Source organism: Rhipicephalus sanguineus, chromosome 2 (assembly GCF_013339695.2).
Source record: "Rhipicephalus sanguineus isolate Rsan-2018 chromosome 2, BIME_Rsan_1.4, whole genome shotgun sequence".
In the NCBI taxonomy this organism is placed as follows: domain Eukaryota; kingdom Metazoa; phylum Arthropoda; class Arachnida; order Ixodida; family Ixodidae; genus Rhipicephalus; species Rhipicephalus sanguineus.
This window is the reverse complement of record NC_051177.1, coordinates 48,844,153-48,865,363: the sequence shown is the minus strand read 5'-3', so window position 1 is coordinate 48,865,363 and position 21,211 is coordinate 48,844,153. Positions and strand designations below refer to the sequence as shown.

Below are 21,211 nucleotides of genomic sequence, written 5' to 3'. Positions count from 1 at the left end.
AGCGTGCGTACTATACTGCCACGTGCCTTTCTTTATCACTTTTGGTGTATTCGGTTTTCGGCCACAAAGACTGTCAGCAACGCTCAGCGCAAACCGCGCCTCATTGTTCGAGAACCTTCGCGACCATTGTAGATCGTTTTGTTAAGATTGCGCGCAAGACGCGCACACTCGAGCTTATTCTAGAATTTGCACGACAGCCAGCGATAACGCTGGAATATTCGACGGCACATGTTTAAATGCCGACGCGCTTCATCGCTAGTCAGTTGATCGACGGACGACGCCCTGTTCGCCGCTATCATTGTACAGCGTGTATTGCTGTAGTTCTAGTTCTCATTTTCTGGCCACAAGTTCGGCCAAATAAACCGTTTCATCCTGCAAACGCCGACTGCTGTCTTCGTCGACGTCACGACCACGTGACAATACTTACTTGGAGGCTCACAGAACTGCAAGACTCATACTTAATGCCAGGGTTTTTTTTTCTGCCATTATAGGGCTATCAAATAGGTCATGGTGGCTTCCGCTCGTTGCCATTTATTGTGTAAGATACAAGAATAGTCAGACACTTCCTTGGGAAAAAATTCTTTATTTTTCAACACATCAATGATAATCCAAATACATGTATGAGAGTGCACACTGATGTCTACTCCTTTCGTGTGTAATGCTGAATGCATTCAATTTTCAACTAACGAAATGTTTAACATACTTGACGCGTCTAAAAGTCGCTGTAGGCCTTCCTTGCGTACTAAACACGGTGCAAGCCGCGAGATCCACTAGAACTGAAGAGAGAGAGAGAGAGAGCGGGCGGTAGGGTTGAGACCAGTGCCTCTTCTGCTGCTTCCTTTCGTTCTGTTTTGTATTTGTCCTATGCTACTTAGGATAAACAAAATGTTAATATGCCGCGCCACAGTTCTTGACCTTCTCTCTCTGCATGGATTTTTTTTCTTATGTTTAACAACTTACTCGAGAGTCGAGAGACTCTATTATTTACGAAGACACAAATCTCCGTGGGCAGTCGCTACTGCCCGTCAATAAATAACTATGGTTTGATGGTATTTTCCAAAGTAAGTTAACAACAAACGGAGTTATTTCTTTCCTAACAGTTTCTGATATCACGCTCCACATTCTGCCACTGTGCGCAGTATTCGTGCGGGAATAAATTGAGACAATTTTTCTTTATAATCAGGAACAATAGTGCGACCTCGGGCTTGTTGGTTAAGTATTATCAAACACACAGCGCACGCAACGACTATAACACCGGGTGGTTTCGTGCGTGAAAGGAAACACACTTAAAAGGGAAGCATTACATCGGCCAAACTGGCCGATGTGTCAATGAACGGTTGAGAGAGCATGACAGCAACGTCACGAAAGGCGAGGGAAGCCTTCTTGCTCAATCTTGTCAGGATTGTAAGTGCAAGCCAATATTCAAAGAAGCAGTAAGCATAACAACAAACACGTGTGTGAAATAATAGAAGCAGAAACGATTCAGAGACCACGTGGTAAATGTGATGCTATCTAATAAAGAGCTGCAATTATGGCGATCGGGGTTTCCAAGTTGGTGGGAAGCGTTTATTTGCTTTTGACATACGCCGTGAAGTGGCTCATTCCCTGTATATATGTCCAGAACGTCCCTGTATATAAGCCCAGAACGTCCTTTGCTGTCACATTTACTGAGGGCAAGCGGTGGACGCTTTAGAACTCGTTCTTCAACATGACCTTAGGAGAGCACCTGCCATTATATGTTGTAGCCTTAGCGCGTATGAATACCTAACAAAAGATAGCATTATTCACAGCCTACTGAACCATCTTTCTGACGTATAACGCGGTTACAGTGATGTTATACTGTCAACTGACACTCATTAAGCCATAGGTATGCGAAAAATATTTTATTATAAGTGTGCCGACGCGAAGGTTTACGGTTGGCGCTGATCGTGTACATGTGATGTCGACCCGCCGGGGTGGTCTAGTGGTTATGGGGCTTGACTGCTGAACCGAAGGTCGCGGGATCAATCCCGGCTGCGGCAGGCGCTACTTCGAGGGAGGCGATCGATAAGGCTAGAGGCCTGCGTACTTAGATTTAGGTGCACGTTAAAGAACACCAGATGGCCAACATGTTTCGGAGCCTTCTACTACGTTGTCTCTCATAATCATATTGTCGTTTTTGGACGTAAAACCCCAATTATTATTATGTAGTTGTTATGTGATGGCTTGAGAAGCAATGAAGTGCTGTGCAGTTCCAACGTCACAACCGAGTAGGGGATATTTGCGGGGACACGTATGTCGGCAGAGAATAAAGATGCGTAAAGCACACTCAGTGACACCGCACTACGAAGAGGAAAACTCTAAGTGTTTGCACTCGCTACACAAGTGATGGGTGTACTCGTAAAGCTAAACGTGCCTGCAGCATCAAAATGCAAACGCGCACATGTCGGAAATACAATATAGGTCACGGTCACGCGGTCGATAGTGAATACGCCCATCAAAAGCACAACCATGTCTTCTTACGGCACTGCCACTGGCCACCAGAAGTGCACCACTCAGCTAGAGCAGTTGTCTTCTACAGGCACTTGTTACTGGACACTGATAACCTTGATATAAGTATGCCAACTACGAGGTACACTCATACACGAGACGCGTGGTTTTTTATCTGAAAATACTGTTTCTCGAAAGGCTTCGACGAGGTGCGAGATATTTGTAACCAGGAGGGAAAGAAGCTTAGCACTGTCAAATATGAAGTCACTTTGTCTCTTCATAAGTGGAGCAGGCACACAAACACACGCACGCGAACTCGCGTATCCTGCAAAGAAGAGTCAATCTTCTTTGGTGATCCGTGCGTCAACGCAGGTGTTTTTGGATGTTGAACGCGTCGAGGCAGAAATCACACACTGTGCCCGGCGTCGTCATTGGAAACATTTCTTCTATCTATTTTCTTTCTTTCTCGTCGAAGTTGAGGAGGTCACTCGATAGTTCAAATCTGCAAATAAAAAAAAACAAGCCAGAGAGACAACAGTGAGAGGTTGACAAGGATAAACAAAAAAACAAAAAATTACCAACCTATATCACTGTTTCAAGAATGAACTTTTATTAGACTCACGTGAAAACGTGTAACCACCAACACTGTAAAGTGAATAAATCTAATTTTTATTACTTCCCGCCACGATGATCTAGTGGTTATAATGCTCGACTACTGACCCGAAAGTCACGGCGTCGAATCTCGGCCGCGGGGCGCCGCATTTCGATGGAGGAGAAATGCTAGAGGCCCGTTTACTTAGATTTAGGTGTAAGTTAAAGAACATCAGGCTGTCAAAGTTTGCGAAGCCCTCCACTGCACCGTCTCTCATATTCATGTCGTGGTTTTGACGTAAAACACCAACAATAATATTAATTTTTCTTATTTGTTTTCACCAAGCGCACGCTTTGTGACGTGTCGACCTCAAAGGATATGCTTTGTGCGCGCAAACTGGCAAACGTGTAAACCAACAGATAAACTCGGTTTCAGTAGGAATTGAAATCGTCTAGAAGTACGTGTGTCTTTTCTTTTGTACCATTAACTCGCAATAGACCATAAGGGAAAAAAAGAGTACTTTGACCCTTTTTTCCCCCTTATGTAACTCTCACATATGGTATAACTCTCTTTAAAGAGACACGTTAACTCTCTTTCGGAAGGTCGTGCGTCCCACGACTCTCCAAGATCGAGTTAACGTGTGTCTTTAAAGCGAGTTATACATGTGAGAGTTACATGCGTGGCAAAAAAAAATTGTCAGAAAAGGACTTTTTTTTTTCCTTCTTACAGTGTAATACGTTGAATGGTAACCTACGACTAACCCTGCAGCCGCGCTGAAGTTTCTTTTTTTTTTTTTTTCGTGTCTATAGCTCTCTGTCTCTTCGTATGGATCGATGGATACAACTTTATTGAACGTCCGGCGAGGCTTAAAGCGACCCGTGCTTAGGTCTCCTACGAGGGCACGTCAAGGCCTTGCCCCAACGCCGCTTCACGGGCTTGCTGTACTGCCAACTCTGACTGCTTCCTTTTTATATTTCAGACCATTTGGCTATTCCGATTAAACAGTATGTACTACTAATCGATCAGGCACGCCCATATCGGTGAGAGTGGTAGTTGCCGAGACAGCGTACCGGAACTTGCGCATCATCAGCTTTGACGAAGAAGGTGGCCGCCGTGTTTCGTTTCCCATCTGTCGCAGAGAAACAGCGTGCTTCATGCGTGTTTCTCAGTTTGACAAGATTACGAGGTGCCCGTTTACTTATCGCAAACACCGAAATAAAAAAGAACTATCGATAGCGTCGGAGCACTTATCGGTTTCTTCGGTAGGACACCGGCGTTCTAAGGGACACCGTCGTGAGCAGGAAGTCGTGTTACTGCCTATAAGCTCACGTCTGTCACTCAAGAGGAAGCTACCGGACAGCGAAATTGCATTACGTCGAGTCGTAATCAAGTGCGCCGGACATGCTTGGCTTTGCCGGCAGCAGAAGTAAGTTATACGGGAATTGCGCACACATTGACACACTGCTGTGGATCGCTCTTCATCCCCTACGGGCGGCAGCGGCGGCAATGCCTGACCACACGTCACACGCGAACTCGCTCAATAAGAGCCCACACGTAATATGGAAAGTGGCTCACTGCCAATGCCGAGGCGAAGAAGATTCAATTAAGTGACCGCCTTGTATATCGTATTCCTGCGGCGGGGATGTTTGCCGCAGTGCGCGACGGCTGTACCGAGAAATACTAGTACCGGTTCCGCGCCTGCCACACGAACCGCTAACACCGTCACCGGGCACCTCAAGGTCGCGAGTGCGGATACACAAGAAAGCGAGCTTTCGTTAAATGTTTACGCCATTCGGAACATGCGTTTTTGTTCGGGTAGACTTCGATCTCGTCTTTTTACATCCTGGTCTCCCTGTTCGAGAGAAAACAAACAAACAAACAAACAAACAAACAAACAAGAAATTGACGTCAACAAAGTAATTCAGTTTGGCAAGAAATTTAATGTATAAGAATAACATACAAATTAGCAAAACTTTCCTGCACCACCGAAGTCTCACACGCCTATGAAATAAGTTAAATTAAACTAATCGTCGCTCTTTGGGACTACATAAACAAGCACAGCTGAGAGTCACTGTTATATTATATCAATGATGATTTTGCGTGGTCGTCAAATCATGCCGTTCGCATAACTTGTTTTGTAGGATTCTAGAGAAACACTTAATATCACTCTTGGCGCCAATCTTAGTATCAAACAGCCATTCTTGGAGTCTGGCACAGCGGAACGCAATGTTTTTAAATGCGAAGCATTTCTTAGCGAACCTCGGGCATTTTGGGCGTTTCTATCTACGTATCTGTCTATCTATCTACCTATCTATCTATCTAGCCGCTACGTCTGGGCCCTCTCCTGGTGGTCTCCATAACTTGTAATATACCAATATTGGCATAGCAGGGTATCAGTGTATGACGAACACGATTCACTGGTTATGACATGAATAACGCAAAATACCTGTCGCGTACGTCCTGAAACCCTTTCCCTCAATCACGTGGGGCACATACCCCCATGCCAAAGTTCATGTTATGCGGGTATGTGCCACAGGTGATAGAGTCTCAATCAACGCAGTAACCGCGAACATACACATTGACACGGAAGGAAAGTGATAATAATAGTTATTGTTGGGGCTTTACGTTTCAGAACCACCATATGATTATGAGAGACGCCATACTGAAAGGCTCCGGAAATTTTGACCATCTGGTATTCCTTGACCTGCACTCACATCTCACAGTACACGGGCCTCTAGCATTTCGACTCCATAGAAATGCGACTGCCACCGCCGGGATCGAACCCGCGACCTTCTGATCAGCAGCCGAGCACCATAACCACTACACCACAGCGGCCGAGGAAAGGAAAGTTAGGGAGCTGAAGACCCTTGGAACACCCTTGGAAGGCGCTGGGCTACCATCCACTCGTCCACGTGGTCCACAACTTCGACCACGTGGATTACGCGAAAATCGGGGTGAATGCTTCCTACAATAACTCTGCCGAGAGGACCATGTCCCTCATGATTACCGGTGATATCAGCTTTGATTTATCAAAACCAAACAACGCCATGGCTCTTAGACGGCATGAAAGACGGCTTGGATGTGGACAGGGCATCAAAAGACCTCGGTGTCACATAAAAGTCATCGTAAAGTTCTTCGTAAAATCCATCCGCGGTTTCCACCAGCTCTACTATACCTCGCACTTCACTGCACTTGGACCGCTCGTAGCCGCGATCACGAACGGATCCGATAACAAGTCCTGTCCAGCTGCTTGTGCTCACTGATCACGGTGGACCTTATTCAAGAACTGCCAAGAACCCTTTCCCCACATGCACACGGGTTCGTGAAACGTGCGTGCGTTCTGTGTCATAATGGATAAGTATAAGCATAAAAACTGTAGCTCAACTCTAACAGCTGCAACTGGGACTGTAACGTACGTGCAGTGCGCCTGCGCGTGCCACTCGGCTGTGTATATATCTAGGGATACTTTTCTGAGTAAAGCTTAGTTGCGAGTAGCGCCTGCACTGTGCATCTGTGTTCCTTCGTTGTCCTGTTCGAATTCGCGCTATCCAGCATTGAAGAATATAAGCACTACATATCAGCTTACTGCGTTTGGTGTTGGTAACACTTATGTTGCTGTTGGCATCGTTAAGCAACTGTAAACAACTGGTTATATGATACATGGGCGACTCTTCAAAATATGTGTGTGCGTATACCATTTGCACATTTCTCTAGCGTCATTCCGTAACGTTTCGCTCAATGTGAAAAGTGCGACACAGTCACCTTCCTGCGCATGCCTCGCATAACAACGATTCCTACGGTACGTGGGATCTGCTGATTTTTTAATGTGTTTTTTTTATTTGTTGGGGTTTTAACCTCCCAAAACAACGATATGATTATGAGGGACGCCGCAGTGGAGGGCTCCGGAAATTTCGACCACCTGGGGTTCCTTAACGTGCACCTAAATCTAAGTACACGCGCCTCACGCATTTTCGATGGAGGCGAAAATTCGATGGATTCGAGATCGTAAAGTTCGCGATGCTCCGGGTAGCAACGGAGTGGGCAAGAAGAAGCCCGTATACAGTTATTTTTTAACAGCGTAACTGTTTAAGCTCGACGTTGGGCCCTATTATAGTGTGCGCAGGAAATTGTCATCATCATGAGCGGCCTCTGCCTTCGAACATGCTTCGAACGCACTGCTGCGCCTAGCGCGTGCAACGCAATAACTCTGCCGGGGGGTGGGAAAGGCAAGTGAGGGGAATGTGGAGTGATGCGAAGATGAGGAGGAAGGGAGAGAGAGAGAGAGAGGGTAGAGAGAGAGAGAGAGAAATGTAATGCGGAAAGGCAGGGAGGTTAACCAGAAAGCAAATCTGGTTTGCTACCCTGCACTGGGGAAAAGGTAAGGGGAGACAGCAAAGTAAGAAAGAGAAGAATGGCATAGGGAGGGAGGGAGGCACAAACACACACACACAGGAGTGTCACAATCGTTCAACGAAGCGGGTCGCTCGCAGCAACATCATCAGCGCCTTCGCTGCTTTCTGGCTTGAAACTCGATCTTTCCGACATTCCCAAGATTGACTGCTCAGAAAGCGGCTGGTCGTCGAGGCGAGCAAACACTGCTGAGAGGGACTGCCTCTCAGAGCTGAAGTTTAGCATAGCCTGGTATAGAATAGCATAGTATAGCAAGAAGTGGGAAAGGAAAATGAGCGTGAGGAGGAGGGAAAGCAAGAGGGGAACGCCACCAACTCCATTGTTTCCTCAGTCTTCGCACAGCTAGCGCGTAGCTGCCCCAAATTTTTCTTCTTCTTTTTTTTTGCACTTCTAGGAAAGCAGGCTCTAACTTGCGCGTAGCGTGGCTGTCATCGGAAGTTGCTTACCAAATAGAGAATGTCTCTGGCACCTCGGCCTCTGCAGCGGATTGCTGCAGCGACGCCTCAGCCGTGGAGAGGTGCAGAGCGCTTGACGTGTCGTCGACGCCATAGACGCACTCCACGGGATTTTCCGGACTCAGAGAGCTTTCCCGTGCTGGGTTGCTTGCGTCCTCTGTAGTCTTGCCTGGAATTAGATACGAGGGAGTGAAATGGAATTATTGACACAGACACTTGACATAAAAGAACTGAAAATTGAGCGAGTTCGTATGTTTCCATGACCGCATTTAAGTGAAAAGATAGAAGACAGCACAAGAAGGTAAGACATTTTAGATAAAATAGAGTGCTCAAACAGGTGGAACGAACAAATATGACACAACAGAAACGCTGAGTCGTCTTTGAGTTGTCTTAGCGCTTGTGTTGTGTCACCTTTCTTCGTTGCCGTCCGTTTGCGCGCTCTATTTTTCCTATAACGGATTACAAATTCACCGAACTTTCGAGCTTGCTAAGGCAAGGCAGACAGAACGAGCACTACTTTTGAACCAATGTTTATTCTAAAAAACCGAGATACTTAGAGATTTCGACGCAAAGAAGACAAAAGAGAGAGACCATGGCGCATGCGTATTCCCCTAAACTACAAGAAAACTTTTGTATGTCCCTGCATTGATGTAAAAGCAGAAACGAACAAATTTGGTGAGCGCGCATAAAAAACTAGCTCTACTTGGCCGAAGCCAAGGCGGTGTTCTTTGATCTGACACTTAGCGAACGTGACCAATATGCTGTATATCGCAGCGCAAGCTATCTGTCGAAATATTCTAACTCGTTGGTCAGTACGTTTGCTGACACAATTTGACACATTTGTAAAAAGTCTTAGTCTGCCACGTTGCCCGAACACTGCACAGATCGGCACCGTAGGCGCACGTTTGTGTTTTCGCGAGCTTTTGACATGAAAAGTGTTTATCCTTGACTGAAGTTCAACAGATAAAGCGATCAATTACGACGATGTGTAGCAACTTTCAAGAAGTGGAGGCGAAAGGGGGAAAAGGCGAACATTCTAGACAAAGCATACTGCTGTCGCAATCATAAGAGAAACTAACGGTAATATATACGCGCTCCGAGAAATATACGCTAAGACAAGCAGCGAGAACGGGCAAAGTATACACGCTTCAGTGAGAGCGAAGTAAGCTGGATCGTTTTCTATGGCTGACGGGCCACTGAAATTATAGGGTTTGAACATAGCATCTTACGAAAGCTCGCCATGGCGCAAAGTTGTGATGAATGTGCTCGCTGCACAGAAGTTGGTGACTTTCTCAGAGGAAAAAAAGAAAAGAGTGCGAAGAACCAAGGAACCGCTGCTACTTTTTGCCTCAACAAAATCGTGCACTTTTATAGACGCTATCCTTTCAAGGAAATATTCTCTTCTTTTGTAGCTTGCGCGGAAGGACGCGCAGAAATGAGCTTTTCTACCTCGAAGCTTATGTGCTGCGACAAGACATCTAATTCATGGTTTGTCGTTAGGCGTGCCTCCTAACAAGACATTTAAAAAATCTAGAATTTTTTTTTTCCTGTAAGTTTGTGGACACGCCGCGGATGTTTAAGGGGCTACTGGTACGTTTGTAAACTCTTCCGAGGCTTTGCACAGGTTGTGGATAACGCACACTTGTGTACGTGCTCTCGTTTGTCATTGCTTATACTGTTCTGCTTGCGCGCTGATATTTATTAGTAATATCAGTGTGGTGATCAGTAGTGGCGATTAATAATATCTAACTTTCTTTGGGGTGAGGTTGGCGGGGGAGCAAGCTATGCTGGGATTTGTTACAGGGATAACAGGCACTGGGTCGCTCCTTCCTTTTTTTTCTTCCTTTTATGTTTAACGCTATCTTAAATTTTGTAAATAATCTATGACGAGCTCACTTACGCGTGTTATCGGAGCTTACGAAATATTGTCGTGTCTAAGTCACCTAACTGCTCTGTTAATGAAACGGCATGCCAAGCCGCTAAGACTGTTTCGCGCTTTTTCCCACTGAATGCATTTTAAGAGGGTTGCCACTCGAATGATTTATATAAAAGCTATAGAAAACCCGCCAATCGCAAGTCTGGGATAGAAGTTCGAGCCGAGCCGCTTCGTCTTACAATCTCAAAGCCAGCGAGAACAAAAAAATAATAATAATAAAACGAACTTATGCTCATCTGGCTCAGGAAGCTCTTGCATTTTTTTTTGTCATGTTTGATTGTGCGATCAAGGAGGCGCGCTGTACATACGTCCCTTTCTGAACGATTACTTTCATTGTTCACATAAATATCTTCCTCATGCAGGAAAGCTATCTGCCTTGCTTAGCGGGCTTTTAAAAGTCAGCGTCGCCAAAAAAGATCAGCGTCACCGATCAGTTATTGCCAGGTGAGCGATATTTCCACGTTTAATAATAGCTAGATACCCTTATTATAGTCCGACATTATTCGTTCATTTCTAAGTTATTTCAGTTTGATTAGTTTTTTTCGCTGACATCCTTAATATCATTGAACATAAAGCTGTCATCAGCATTAAAACAAGTAGATTCAAAACTGCTTTAAGCGCTTTGACCTTTTAACCACAACTGTTTACGTGGGTCTACAGGTATGATACTGTTTATAAAGAGCACACTCTTACGCGTGCTCGCGAATCTTGTCTCTCTTTATCTCTCGCCTGATGTCTTTACCTCCTTTCTCTAGCTCAGGGCAGATAAAGGAATGTGCGCCTGGTTAATCTCCCTGTCGTTCCTTTCTTTTTCTATCTTTCTCTGTCCGCATATGATGCTTATGCGCGTATGAATTAAGGACCTTAAGAGACAATAAGAGAGCACGCGGGTCAAGGAACAGATGGGCGTCAAGGACATCTTAGTCGAAATCAAGAAGGAAGGAGAAGGAGAGAAAGGAAAGGCAGGGATGTTAACCATTCTAGAAGGACCGGTATGCTACCCTACACTGGGGGAAGGGATGGGGGAGATATAAAGATAGAGAGCGAGAGAAAGAGAGCACGCACGCACAATGAGTCACATACATCTCACAGTCATGCTAACGTCGTTAGTCTATAACCGATGGTGCAGGTCTGATGCCTTCAAGAAGTTGAGCACTGCCTTCGTCGCCTTCACCCGCGATGACCTCTCAGGACGACATTCCAGAATGGTTTCTGCCGTCATCGGTCTGGGATCTATGCGAGCAAGAGCGACTGCGAGGGATTTTCTCTGCGCATTGTAGCGAGGACAGTCGCAGAAGATGTGTTGAAGTGTCTCCTCGCTACCAAAGTTGTCACAAAACGGGTTGTCAGCCATTTGGATTCGAAAGGAGAATGACCTTGTGAAAGCCACTCTTAGCCATAAACGGCAAAGCAGAGTGGCATCACTTCGGCGTAGTCCCGTAGGTGTCTGAAGACGCAAATTGGTCGGGCAGTGGCGGTGGTGGTTGTGCAGTCTGCTTGCTGTATTACAAGTGGAGGAAGTCATTTCTTGTGCAGCCACTCGAAGTTGGCTAGCAGCATCGGTCCTTGATAGGGGTATTGTCTCGATCCTGTCACCTTGAAGAGCTGATCGAGCAGCATTGTCGGCGTGTTCATTGCCTGTCAGGCCGCAGTGACTTGGCAGCCACTGAAGTGTCACGTGGTGTCCTTTCTCTAACGAAGTATGGATGAGATATCTGACCTCGAAGATCAACTGCTCGTACGGTCCGTGTCGCAGGGCTGATAGCAACGATTGCAAGGCTGCCTTCGAATCGCAGAAGATTGACCATCGTTGAGGCTGTTCGCGGTTGACTACACAAAGTGCAGGGCGAAGAGCGGCAAGTTCTGCTGCTGTCGATGTCGTTGGGTGGTCTGTCTTGAAACTGACGCTGATAGCTTTCGATGGGACGACCACTGCTCCGGACGAACACTGGAGGGTAGTTGACCCATCGGTATAAACGTGAACATTATCAGCGTACTTCTCGTGTAGAAGAATCAGAGATAGCTGTTTCAGCACTGGAGATGAGAGCTCAGATTTTTTTCTGATTCCCGGTACATTGAGGTGCACTTCAAGTCCAATGAAGCACCAAGGAGGTATCGCTGGCTTAGATGCGGGGCTGAAGCCTTACGGAAGGTGGGCAGAATGGTTCGCAATCGTTGCACAATACGATGCCTGTGGTCTTTCTGAAGGCAATGTTACAAGGTGGTGGCAATGGGCCCGGGAAAAATGCCTGATATGAGCTCTCAGGGCTTCTACCGCAATATGCGTTTGCATAGGTTGGTCCCGTGCGATGGAAATGGCTGCTTGAGTCGACGCGCATTTTGGCAAGCCGAGGCAAACTCTGAGAGCCTGAGCTTGTACAGCCTGCAAAGTGCGAATATTTGTCTTGCGTGTATTAGTCAGTACAGGCAGACTATATCTCAAAAAACCGAGAAACAGTGATCTGTACAGTTCCAGCATTGCGTCTACCGACATCCCCCAGGTTTTTCCACCGAGGAACTTGAACAGCTGGGAGATTGCTGTCAGGCACTGTTTTATGTAAGACACATGCGGGCTCCAACGAATTTCTCTATCTATGATTATGCCCAGAAATTTGTGGTTTCGGGCATAAGCAATGGTCCGTCCTTCGATAGAAATGGCATAGCGCGTGATTGCTTTACGTGTGAAGGCCACTAATGCACATTTTTCCGGGGATATTTTAAGGCCTTGCTTCCCGAGATAGCTGGCTGTCAAACTTGCAGCTTTTTGAAGCCTCGCTCGTATCTAGAGACGTGTGACGGCTGATGTCCAGACACATATGTCGTCTGCGTATATAGATGTCTCGATCGTGCATGGCAGGGATTCGGTAAGGTCAATGAGAGCGAGATTGAAAAGAGTAGGATTTAGTACTCCACCCTGAGGAACGCCCCTGCAGGTATAGCGTCGTGTGGTTGGGTCGTCGTCGGTTGACACAAAGAAAGATCTTGCTGTCAGTATTGTGCCAGAGCACCTGACCGAACGGGGAGACGTCAACACCTGCTACCTAAAGGGCTGCCCGACAGACTAAGGGGACGTCAACACCTGCTACCTAAAGGGCTGCCCGACAGGCTAAGGGGACGTCAACACCTGCTACCTAAAGGGCTGCCCGACAGACTAAAGGGACGTCAACACCTGCTACCTAAAAGGCTGCCCGACAGACTAAGAGGACGTCAACACCTGCTACCTAAAGGGCTGCCCGACAGACTAACAGTGCGTCAACACCTGCGGCCTAAAGGAGGGTCACATTACAATGGACTGGGACCTTATTTAAGACCGGCCTGGTCCGTTGTTAGAGAGACGCCCCAGCCGACTTGGTCGTGCTGGCAGGCTCTGTCCTGCTATAACCTGATATAACCTGTTATTACCTGCTATACCTGCTATAAACTTGTTTACTGTTTCATAAACGTCTGGCCCCCTTGCTCTGCTCCTCGGCGATAAGTCCGATCTTCGGCTACATCGGCTCGCCAGCCTCCCGGCTTTCATCGACACGAAAACCCCATTCCTAACATCAGGTAGCTAGCAATCCAACAAAAAACTCGACCACCCAGGTTAACCATCTCAAGGGCGTCGAGAATGGCATCGTGTAGTACGTTATCGTATGCGCCTTTTACATCTAGGACAAGGCTGCAGACAAGCGCTTGCGTGATTTCTGCTGTTGTACATACGTTACGAGATCAATGACATTATCGATAGATGAGCGATCACGTCGAAAGCCAGCCATGGAGTTTGGATAAACCTTGTAATGTTCGAGGTACCACTCGAGGCGGCTCATCCGTTCTTTATTCTTTATTCTTTATTCATCAGATACCCCGCAGCGCCCGAAGGCGTTATAGCAGGGGGGTTACATCAATAAATGCGTTACAATTTCGTTCGCACACAAATACAACTTTGTTCATACATAAATAAGTGAAATACATCTTCGTTCACACACATAATACAAATTTGTTCCCACATAAATACATCATCGTTCAGGTTATAGCACGAGTTTACAGCATTGAATAAAATACATCTTCATTCCCACTACGTACTTGTTTTTCAGTTAGCCTATTCCAATTTTTAATTGTTGTAGGAAAAAATGAATTGGCATACATGTTCGTTTTAGCTGAGTATTCCAGAATTTTACAACTATGATCAAAGCGTTTTGAAATGTAATGAGGTTTGTGTAGGTAAATTTCTCTGTTAATTCCAGTTTTATTATAGTAAATCATATAAAGAAATTTTAATCTCTGTTTATGGCGGCGGTCAGAAAGACACTCCCATCCTAGTTCAGCCTTCATTGCAGTGCAGCTCTCTCTCCTTCCGTACCGTCCCAAGACGAACCTGGCCGCACGACTTTGTATTTGCTCAAGAGCCGCAATGAAGGTTACCTCGGCGGGGTCCCACACGACACAACCGTATTCTAAGATAGGTCTGATACAAGTAGTGTACGCCACACGTTTTAAATTCACATGCGAACATCGCAGGTTTCTTTGAATAAAGTTTAATGCTTTACCAGCTTTGGCTATGAGAGTGTCCACCTGCGGCCTCCATGAACATTCAGATGATAGTAGCACACCTAGGTACTTATATGTGCTATCTTGTTTTAACTGTACATTGTTCAGGTGGTACCGTGACTGAAATGGTTTTATCCTTTCAGTAAATGAAATATGTACACACTTTGTTATGTTCAAATTCATTTTCCATTTGGTACACCAGCTATGAATGAGTGATAAATCTTTCTGAAGCTGTAATGCATCATTGTGATCGGAAATTTTTTTGTACACAACACAGTCATCCGCAAACAACCGTATAGAAGATGAAATTCCTGCAGAGATATCATTAACATAAATTAAAAACAATAGCGGACCCAGAACGGAGCCCTGTGGTACCCCTGAGGTAACATCTGCGTATTCGGAGCATTTTCCATTCAGTACTACGGTTTGTCTTCTTTGAGAAAGGTAGCATTCAATCCATTTAAAAACAGTCTTATCAATGTTCAGGGTGGTAAGTTTAAACAGTAAGAGTGAATGTGACACCGTGTCAAAGGCTTTCCGAAAATCCAGGAACACACCGTCAACCTGTCCTACAGTATCTACGCCCGATATTACATCGTGATAAAATTCTACCAATTGTGTTGTGCAAGACAGCCCTCTGCGAAATCCATGCTGTTCGTCGATTAGAACCTTATGCTTGTTTAAATGATTTATTATTTCTTTATATAAAATATGTTCAAGTATTTTACATGGTATAGACGTAAGCGATATTGGTCTATAGTTACCAACGTCTTTTTTGGAACCACCTTTATGTATTGGTACCACGTGCGCAATTTTCCATTATCTTTCCCACGCAGCTGGCCAGTGTGATAGGGCGGTATGAGACAAGTTGAAATAGTCATGGGCAGTGCATGTAGAGCGAAGACACGATAACCGCTTGTCGCTAAGTGTAACAGAGTGGGTTTCAAAAGAAGGCAAGCGCTCGAACGGGAGGCAGAAAGTTAGGCGGGCGGATGAAATCAAGAAGTTTGCGTGGACAGCGTCGCCACAGCAAGTGCAGGGCCGGGTTGATTGGTGAAACGCGGGAGAGGCCTTTGCCCTGCAGTGGGCGCAGTCAAGCTGATGATGATTATGATTATGTATGATGCTGAACGAACGCGACAAGATGCCGTGTTTGAGTATGAGGCTTTTAGGTTCGAGTCTTAGCCCGCACGCTGTCGATACTCACAACCCTGCTTGCACTCTTCACACAAATGGTGCTTTCGTCGCCAGCTCGTCAGCCGCTATTTACGCGGAGGGAGCCTTCCCTGAGGGTAGTGTCGCAGCATTTTCGCACAACAGCGCGTTACTCTCTCGCCAAACTCTGACGCCGCCCAGGGCACGTACGCCGTAAGGGTAGAAACGTTTACCCAATGTTGTTTCCCTTTTTCGGAGATGACCCCGAGGGTGAAAACAGCATCCAAAGTAGAGAGAAACTCATCGGGGAGCAAGCCACACCCCCGGAGAAGACATGTCGGTTGCGCGAGAAGCGCGTCTAACGAGCTTTGCAGGAGAGCCCAACGTACTCCTCCGACACTTATAGCGTTTCCCCACAGCGCACAAGTGGACGCCTAATGAGCTGGCTGCCCAGTACAAAATTTAGCGGCCGTCAGCGGCGCTGTTTCGCACAGTGGTGACTCCTGGGGATGTAGTGGGGTTGCTCTGTAAGTGGTGGGTCTCATGAAGAACTAACGTTGCCTCCCGCATCTGGAATAGCAGATATTAAGGGATGGAATGTGCATGTTGTTCGTGCGGCGTTACAAGAACTTTGTTCGGGCATGTTTACGTAGGATCTTTAGCGGTGTACATCGCTGCCGGCTGATGACTATCCCGGGCAAACCTCGCTGTAGTTATTAATAAAAATTTTCTTTCTATCTATCTATCTATCTATCTATCTATCTATCTATCTATCTATCTATCTATCTATCTATCTATCTATCTATCTATCTATCTATCTATCTATCTATCTATCTATCTATCTATCTATCTATCTATCTATCTATCTATAACATCGCTGCTTGTACCAGAACTTTTGCGCTTGTATTGGTGGGCTTGCTTCGCGTATTTAACGTGCGCAGTGTGCAGTGTTGCACACTTGTGGGCCCGCATTCGATGAAGTCCGGCCACAACTGTTGTAGAGCCAAGGCTATCCAATAAGACGATAATTTCTAGGAATCCACGCCCTGGGACCGTGGCCACAAGATACTTATGGCACGGTTAATAAGTGCGGTGCAGAGCAATCATCATTTTCGATGTACAGCGTTGCCCGCATGGTGTCTTGTCAGGCCTATGCATTGTGCACGGTCGTATTAGTAGCGTCAGCACCCGCTTTCTAGTTCTGGGATAAAACGAGATAATTTACTCCTGCGCAATATACCGTCTACCATGTAAAGAATGGATGCGCGAACTAGCAGTACGGTTATAATAGATAACTCAGGGAGTTCATAAGCGCACTTTTATTGCAATAGCAATTATACGGACACTCGGCGGGTTGTTTCCGTCGCCGCCAAGTTCCGTATAAAGTCCAAATCTATAACATCGTCATAGTGCTTTCTTAGCGCAAAACGAGAACACAACACAGACGACGGCACAAAGCGCTTTGTCTTGTCGTCTATGTTGTGTTGTCGTTTTGCGCTAAAAAGGACTGTGGATACACACCAAATAGCCTGCCTGCACATTGTGTCGACAACATCGCCCCGCGCATAACATCTTCTATGCGCTAGTAAAAGCGCGTGGTAGCTGAGGACGAGCGTGGCTTACACAGAGATGAAACGAGCCGGCCTTCTCCGCCGCACGAAGGGTACATGCGATAATATCGCCTTGCGTGCGAGGTCTAGCGTCGATGACTCCACAAAGAGACAGGAAACGCTTCGACCGCCGAAAGACGGGCGAAGAAGCGTGAAGGGCGCCGATGGTGGAGAGGAGAATGCTGCGTCGCTCGAGCAGCAACTCTGAACTCTTATCACAAGGGCACCGTCGCTAGCGCTGGCGCGCGCGCTACCTCGATGGAAGTCAGTAAACGGATCGTATACGTGCTGCGCTCTCACCGCTTACTGTCGGAAACCACTTCCCTCCCTGGAGCAGCCGCATTCGCTTAAATTAGCGTTTTATAGAGTTACGCAATATCGGATCCAAAAGAGTTGGCTCCTAGCCTTACTTCGTCACGACATTCCAATTTGTTACTATACTGTATTCATTGCTTCGCCATTGCGGCGAAAGTGTGATTATTTATTTTTATTTTAACACGAAAGTGTCTTATGCCGGGGTCCATCACGGCTCTGCTGACGTATTTCCGTCACGGATATGAAGTTGTAAAATATAAACTAACAGATGTCACAGAAAAAACAACAACAAGAAAACGTTCTGTTGCCTGGAGTCGTACCTACGAACCCTCGTTCCGCAGCGCGAAACCACTCGGCCACAGAGCGTACGTTCTCCAGCTTAATAACGGCGAGCTATTTATATACACCATTTACCGTTGGCAGTACTCAGAGCTCGGTGGCTTCAGCATGTTCTTGTTATCACTAGCAAGATGGCGCGAAGGGTGCGGGGCGCGCTTTAAAGGTCGTCGCCCCGCGCGTTGCGATGCGAGCGCGCCTACACAGGGGGTGTCTCCCGTGCGCGCGCTTATCTCGTGACGGGGGTGGTTTCTGCGTCTTGTGCTTTCACCGAAAGTTTCAGTTGACGTTACAGGGAGCACGAAGGTCACTTCGCTCGCTGCAGCGGCTCCGTTTCCGAAAGGAGCATGCTGGTCACACGCAAAGAAGTAACAGTTGTGACAGTTGTTAGCTCGCGCTTGTCCTGTGTATGTTGTTTGTATGCTGCTTAGAGGGCGCTGCGTATGCTGCTTTAGAGGGCGCTGCAACTTTCGAGCTGCTTGCTGTTACTTCGCGTGAAACTACAATTTATTGCTATAGCATTCATTCCTTCGTCCTTGTGGCGCAACAATGCACAATAAACGCTCAACTACCCCTGTGAAGACGCGTTTCACTTTCGTGTTATACCGATCCCTATGAAAGGGGGATCAGCCATAATTTTTTTACATGAACGTGTGCGCACTCCCACGAGCTATATACTTGTTTGACGCAACAATCCAGTAAAATAAACGTCCACATTACCCGTCGCGGTGGTGGTCACTGTGGCCGCAGGGGCGGTGAGGGCCACAAAACTGCAGGGTGAGACGCGTGATCCGTTCTGCGGGAAAGCCGCCTTGCGCGAGATCCGGCGGCTGGGCCACGACGCTATTCGGCTGAAGGTGCAGCGGCTGCTGCTGTGGCTGCTGGCACTAGTGTAGCGCGGAACGGCAGCCATTGCCGAGGTACTGTGATGTCGTCTTGGTGCCGCGTTCTTCGGCTTATTCATGCAAAAAGGAATAGAGGAAACATCAGCGGGATAATCACATTGATTGCTTTGACCAAAAGGAAGCAGATCTACACAAGAGGTGCTGCGTGGACGGGCCCACGTCTTCCCTCAATACTATCAACAAGCCTTAATGTACCACCACGGTACAATTTTTTCCGACCACTTCCTTAGGTTGCAACATGGGCGTTAAAACAAATCCCGGGAGCGTTAACCTGCGCCACCACTCACGGAACAGCCTGTGTACCGCAGGCGTGGTGTCGTGATAGCCCCTGTACACGAATGGTTCCGTATTCATCGAAAACCATGGTGTAGCTACAAGTGCGCAACCATCGGCTCATTTCGCAGGTCGACCTACTGCTTTTATGCCCGTCATGGTGGTCTGGTGGCTATGGTGCTCGAATCCTGGCCGCGACGGCCGCATTTTCGGTGGAGGTGGAAATGGTAGAGGCCCGTGTACTGAGATTTTGGTGCACGTTAAAGAACACCAGATGGTCAAAATTTCCGGAGCCCTTCACTACGGCGTCTCTCATAATCAAATCATGGTTTTGGGACGTTCAATCCCAGCAATTATTAAAAATTATTATTATTTACTACTGTTTTATGGCCGACGGTGATTCAATGTATTCTTTTTAACCAGTCGTATTGTGTATACAAAATAATGACGAAAGGTTGCGACGTTAATATGCTAAGAGTCTTTACGTGTGCGGAGGGAGCCGTCAAAATGCACCTTGCCCTTAGCAAGTGTGCCGCTGCAGAACACTGCTGAATGTGCGCTCACCTTTATGAAAAGTTGCGGATATTTGAAAAAGGTGTCACGTGAAATACGTCCAAACTCGCAGCACATGAGCAAAAATCCTTCACTGATGCCAAGGCTTCTAGCAAAAACACACCGCAATGGCGCAGTCGCTATTGCGTTGCGCTGCGGAGCACGAGGTCGCGGGTTCGATGCCCCTCTGTGATGGTTAGGGAATCGAACCCTGGACCTCGTGCTCCGCAGAGCAACACCATAGCGATTAAGCCATCGCAGTGGGTTCGATTGATGGGCTCGGCGAAGCGCGTTTGAATTCACGCGGATCAAGAAACGTCGTCCGCCGAACTTCGGGTGCCCGTTAAGAATGTCAGGCTCGCTTTATCTAAAAATTGTCCTCAGTTTTCATCCTATGTGCCCTTCTTCGTTGTACGTCATAGCGCCGGGTATTCGATATCGCCAGTATCGGTCGCTTTTTGCGTGGGGTGATAAGGCATGTGTAGAACAAAATTGAACGCGATGGCTTGTTTTGATTACGTAGACGTTATTATGTCGCTGTATCAGACGTTACGAGGCTTTGGTTTTTATGTATTCGTCTTATGGTGCTGTGTTCTTGTGAACTGGGGAACCGCTCCCGATACAGTAGCGCAGTACCTATGGCATGGCGCTGTTCAGCTCGAGATTACAAGCTCGTTTTGGAGCAAAATGAAAAAAAAAAAGAAAAAAAAAGAAAAAAAAAGAGAAAGAAACGTGCACTTAGCTTTAGGCTCTGGTTTAGATCACTCCGAGTAGCGGCAGTTCAAAATTAACCTAGGGTACCTGCCATTACGGCGGAAATCATGATCAGACAAATATTTAATTTCATTTAGTTTTGCGTGCATGTACATACGTGCGTGCGTGTGTGTGCGCGTGGCGAAGGGCGCTCACGGAATTACAGCCCTTGTGTCTTAGTCCTCTGTCTCTTCAACACTTTCACTGCTGTTTTTTTTTTTTTTTTTTTGGCACAGCGCCACATTCCCTGCCAGTTCTTTCTTTTTTTGCATGCTATGTGGAATTTGCGTGCTACCAATGCAGTAGGATGCTCATCAGGACATGCAAACATCTTTATTGGAGATTATCTCATCAAATCAAAAGTAGCACTCACAAATAACGATTACAAGAAAATTACAAGCACTGAACTGATAAACAAAATCATATAATTGTCCATTAATTCATAGTGACTGAGCCACTAATTATCCATTTTAGTCGGAATCGGAATTCATCCAGAACTTTCGAATTTCTTCGTCTGTCAAACAGCGCGCGCACGTGGCACGCTGACTCGTCATGGCAACGCTGCTGAGACGCTGGCAAAGACACGCAAAGCGACGCTGATGTGGAAGCATGCGCTCTAATTGTTGTCAAAAATTTCCCTACAAGTTTTATTTGTTTATATCTTCTCTCGATAGACGGCGGGACAGGCCCGCGTCATTTTTTTTTTACAAGAACTGGCTTGCGAGTGACAGGGAGTGATTAAAGAGGCAAAACGAGTATACTCGGGATTGGCAGGGCTTGGGCGTCTGTCGTCGCCAAAGTTATCTCGTGATTGGCAGTGAAAGGGTAAAAGAAGTGAATCGAAACTGACTAATTGGTTGAGTAAAGTACATAAGTGGTACGGCCACAGCTGTAAAACATCAGCCCGCAGAATTAGGGTT

The 21,211-nt window shown here is 46.6% G+C and overlaps 1 protein-coding gene across 1 annotated transcript in view; it reads right to left on the bottom strand.

Annotated features, from left to right (window-relative positions):
- Positions 1-1,659: 1,659 nt before the first annotated feature.
- The window catches only part of LOC119382903 (uncharacterized), a 34,252-nt gene continuing 14,700 nt past the window's right edge, over positions 1,660-21,211 (bottom strand). Inside the window, exons 7-9 of the mRNA XM_037650811.2 lie at positions 18,529-18,763; positions 7,918-8,095; positions 1,660-2,971 (exon numbers count right to left, since the gene is read on the bottom strand). Coding sequence (XP_037506739.1) covers position 2,971; positions 7,918-8,095; positions 18,529-18,763 — 414 coding nt within the window. The 3' untranslated portion in view covers positions 1,660-2,970. The remainder of the gene's footprint in view (positions 2,972-7,917; positions 8,096-18,528; positions 18,764-21,211) is intronic.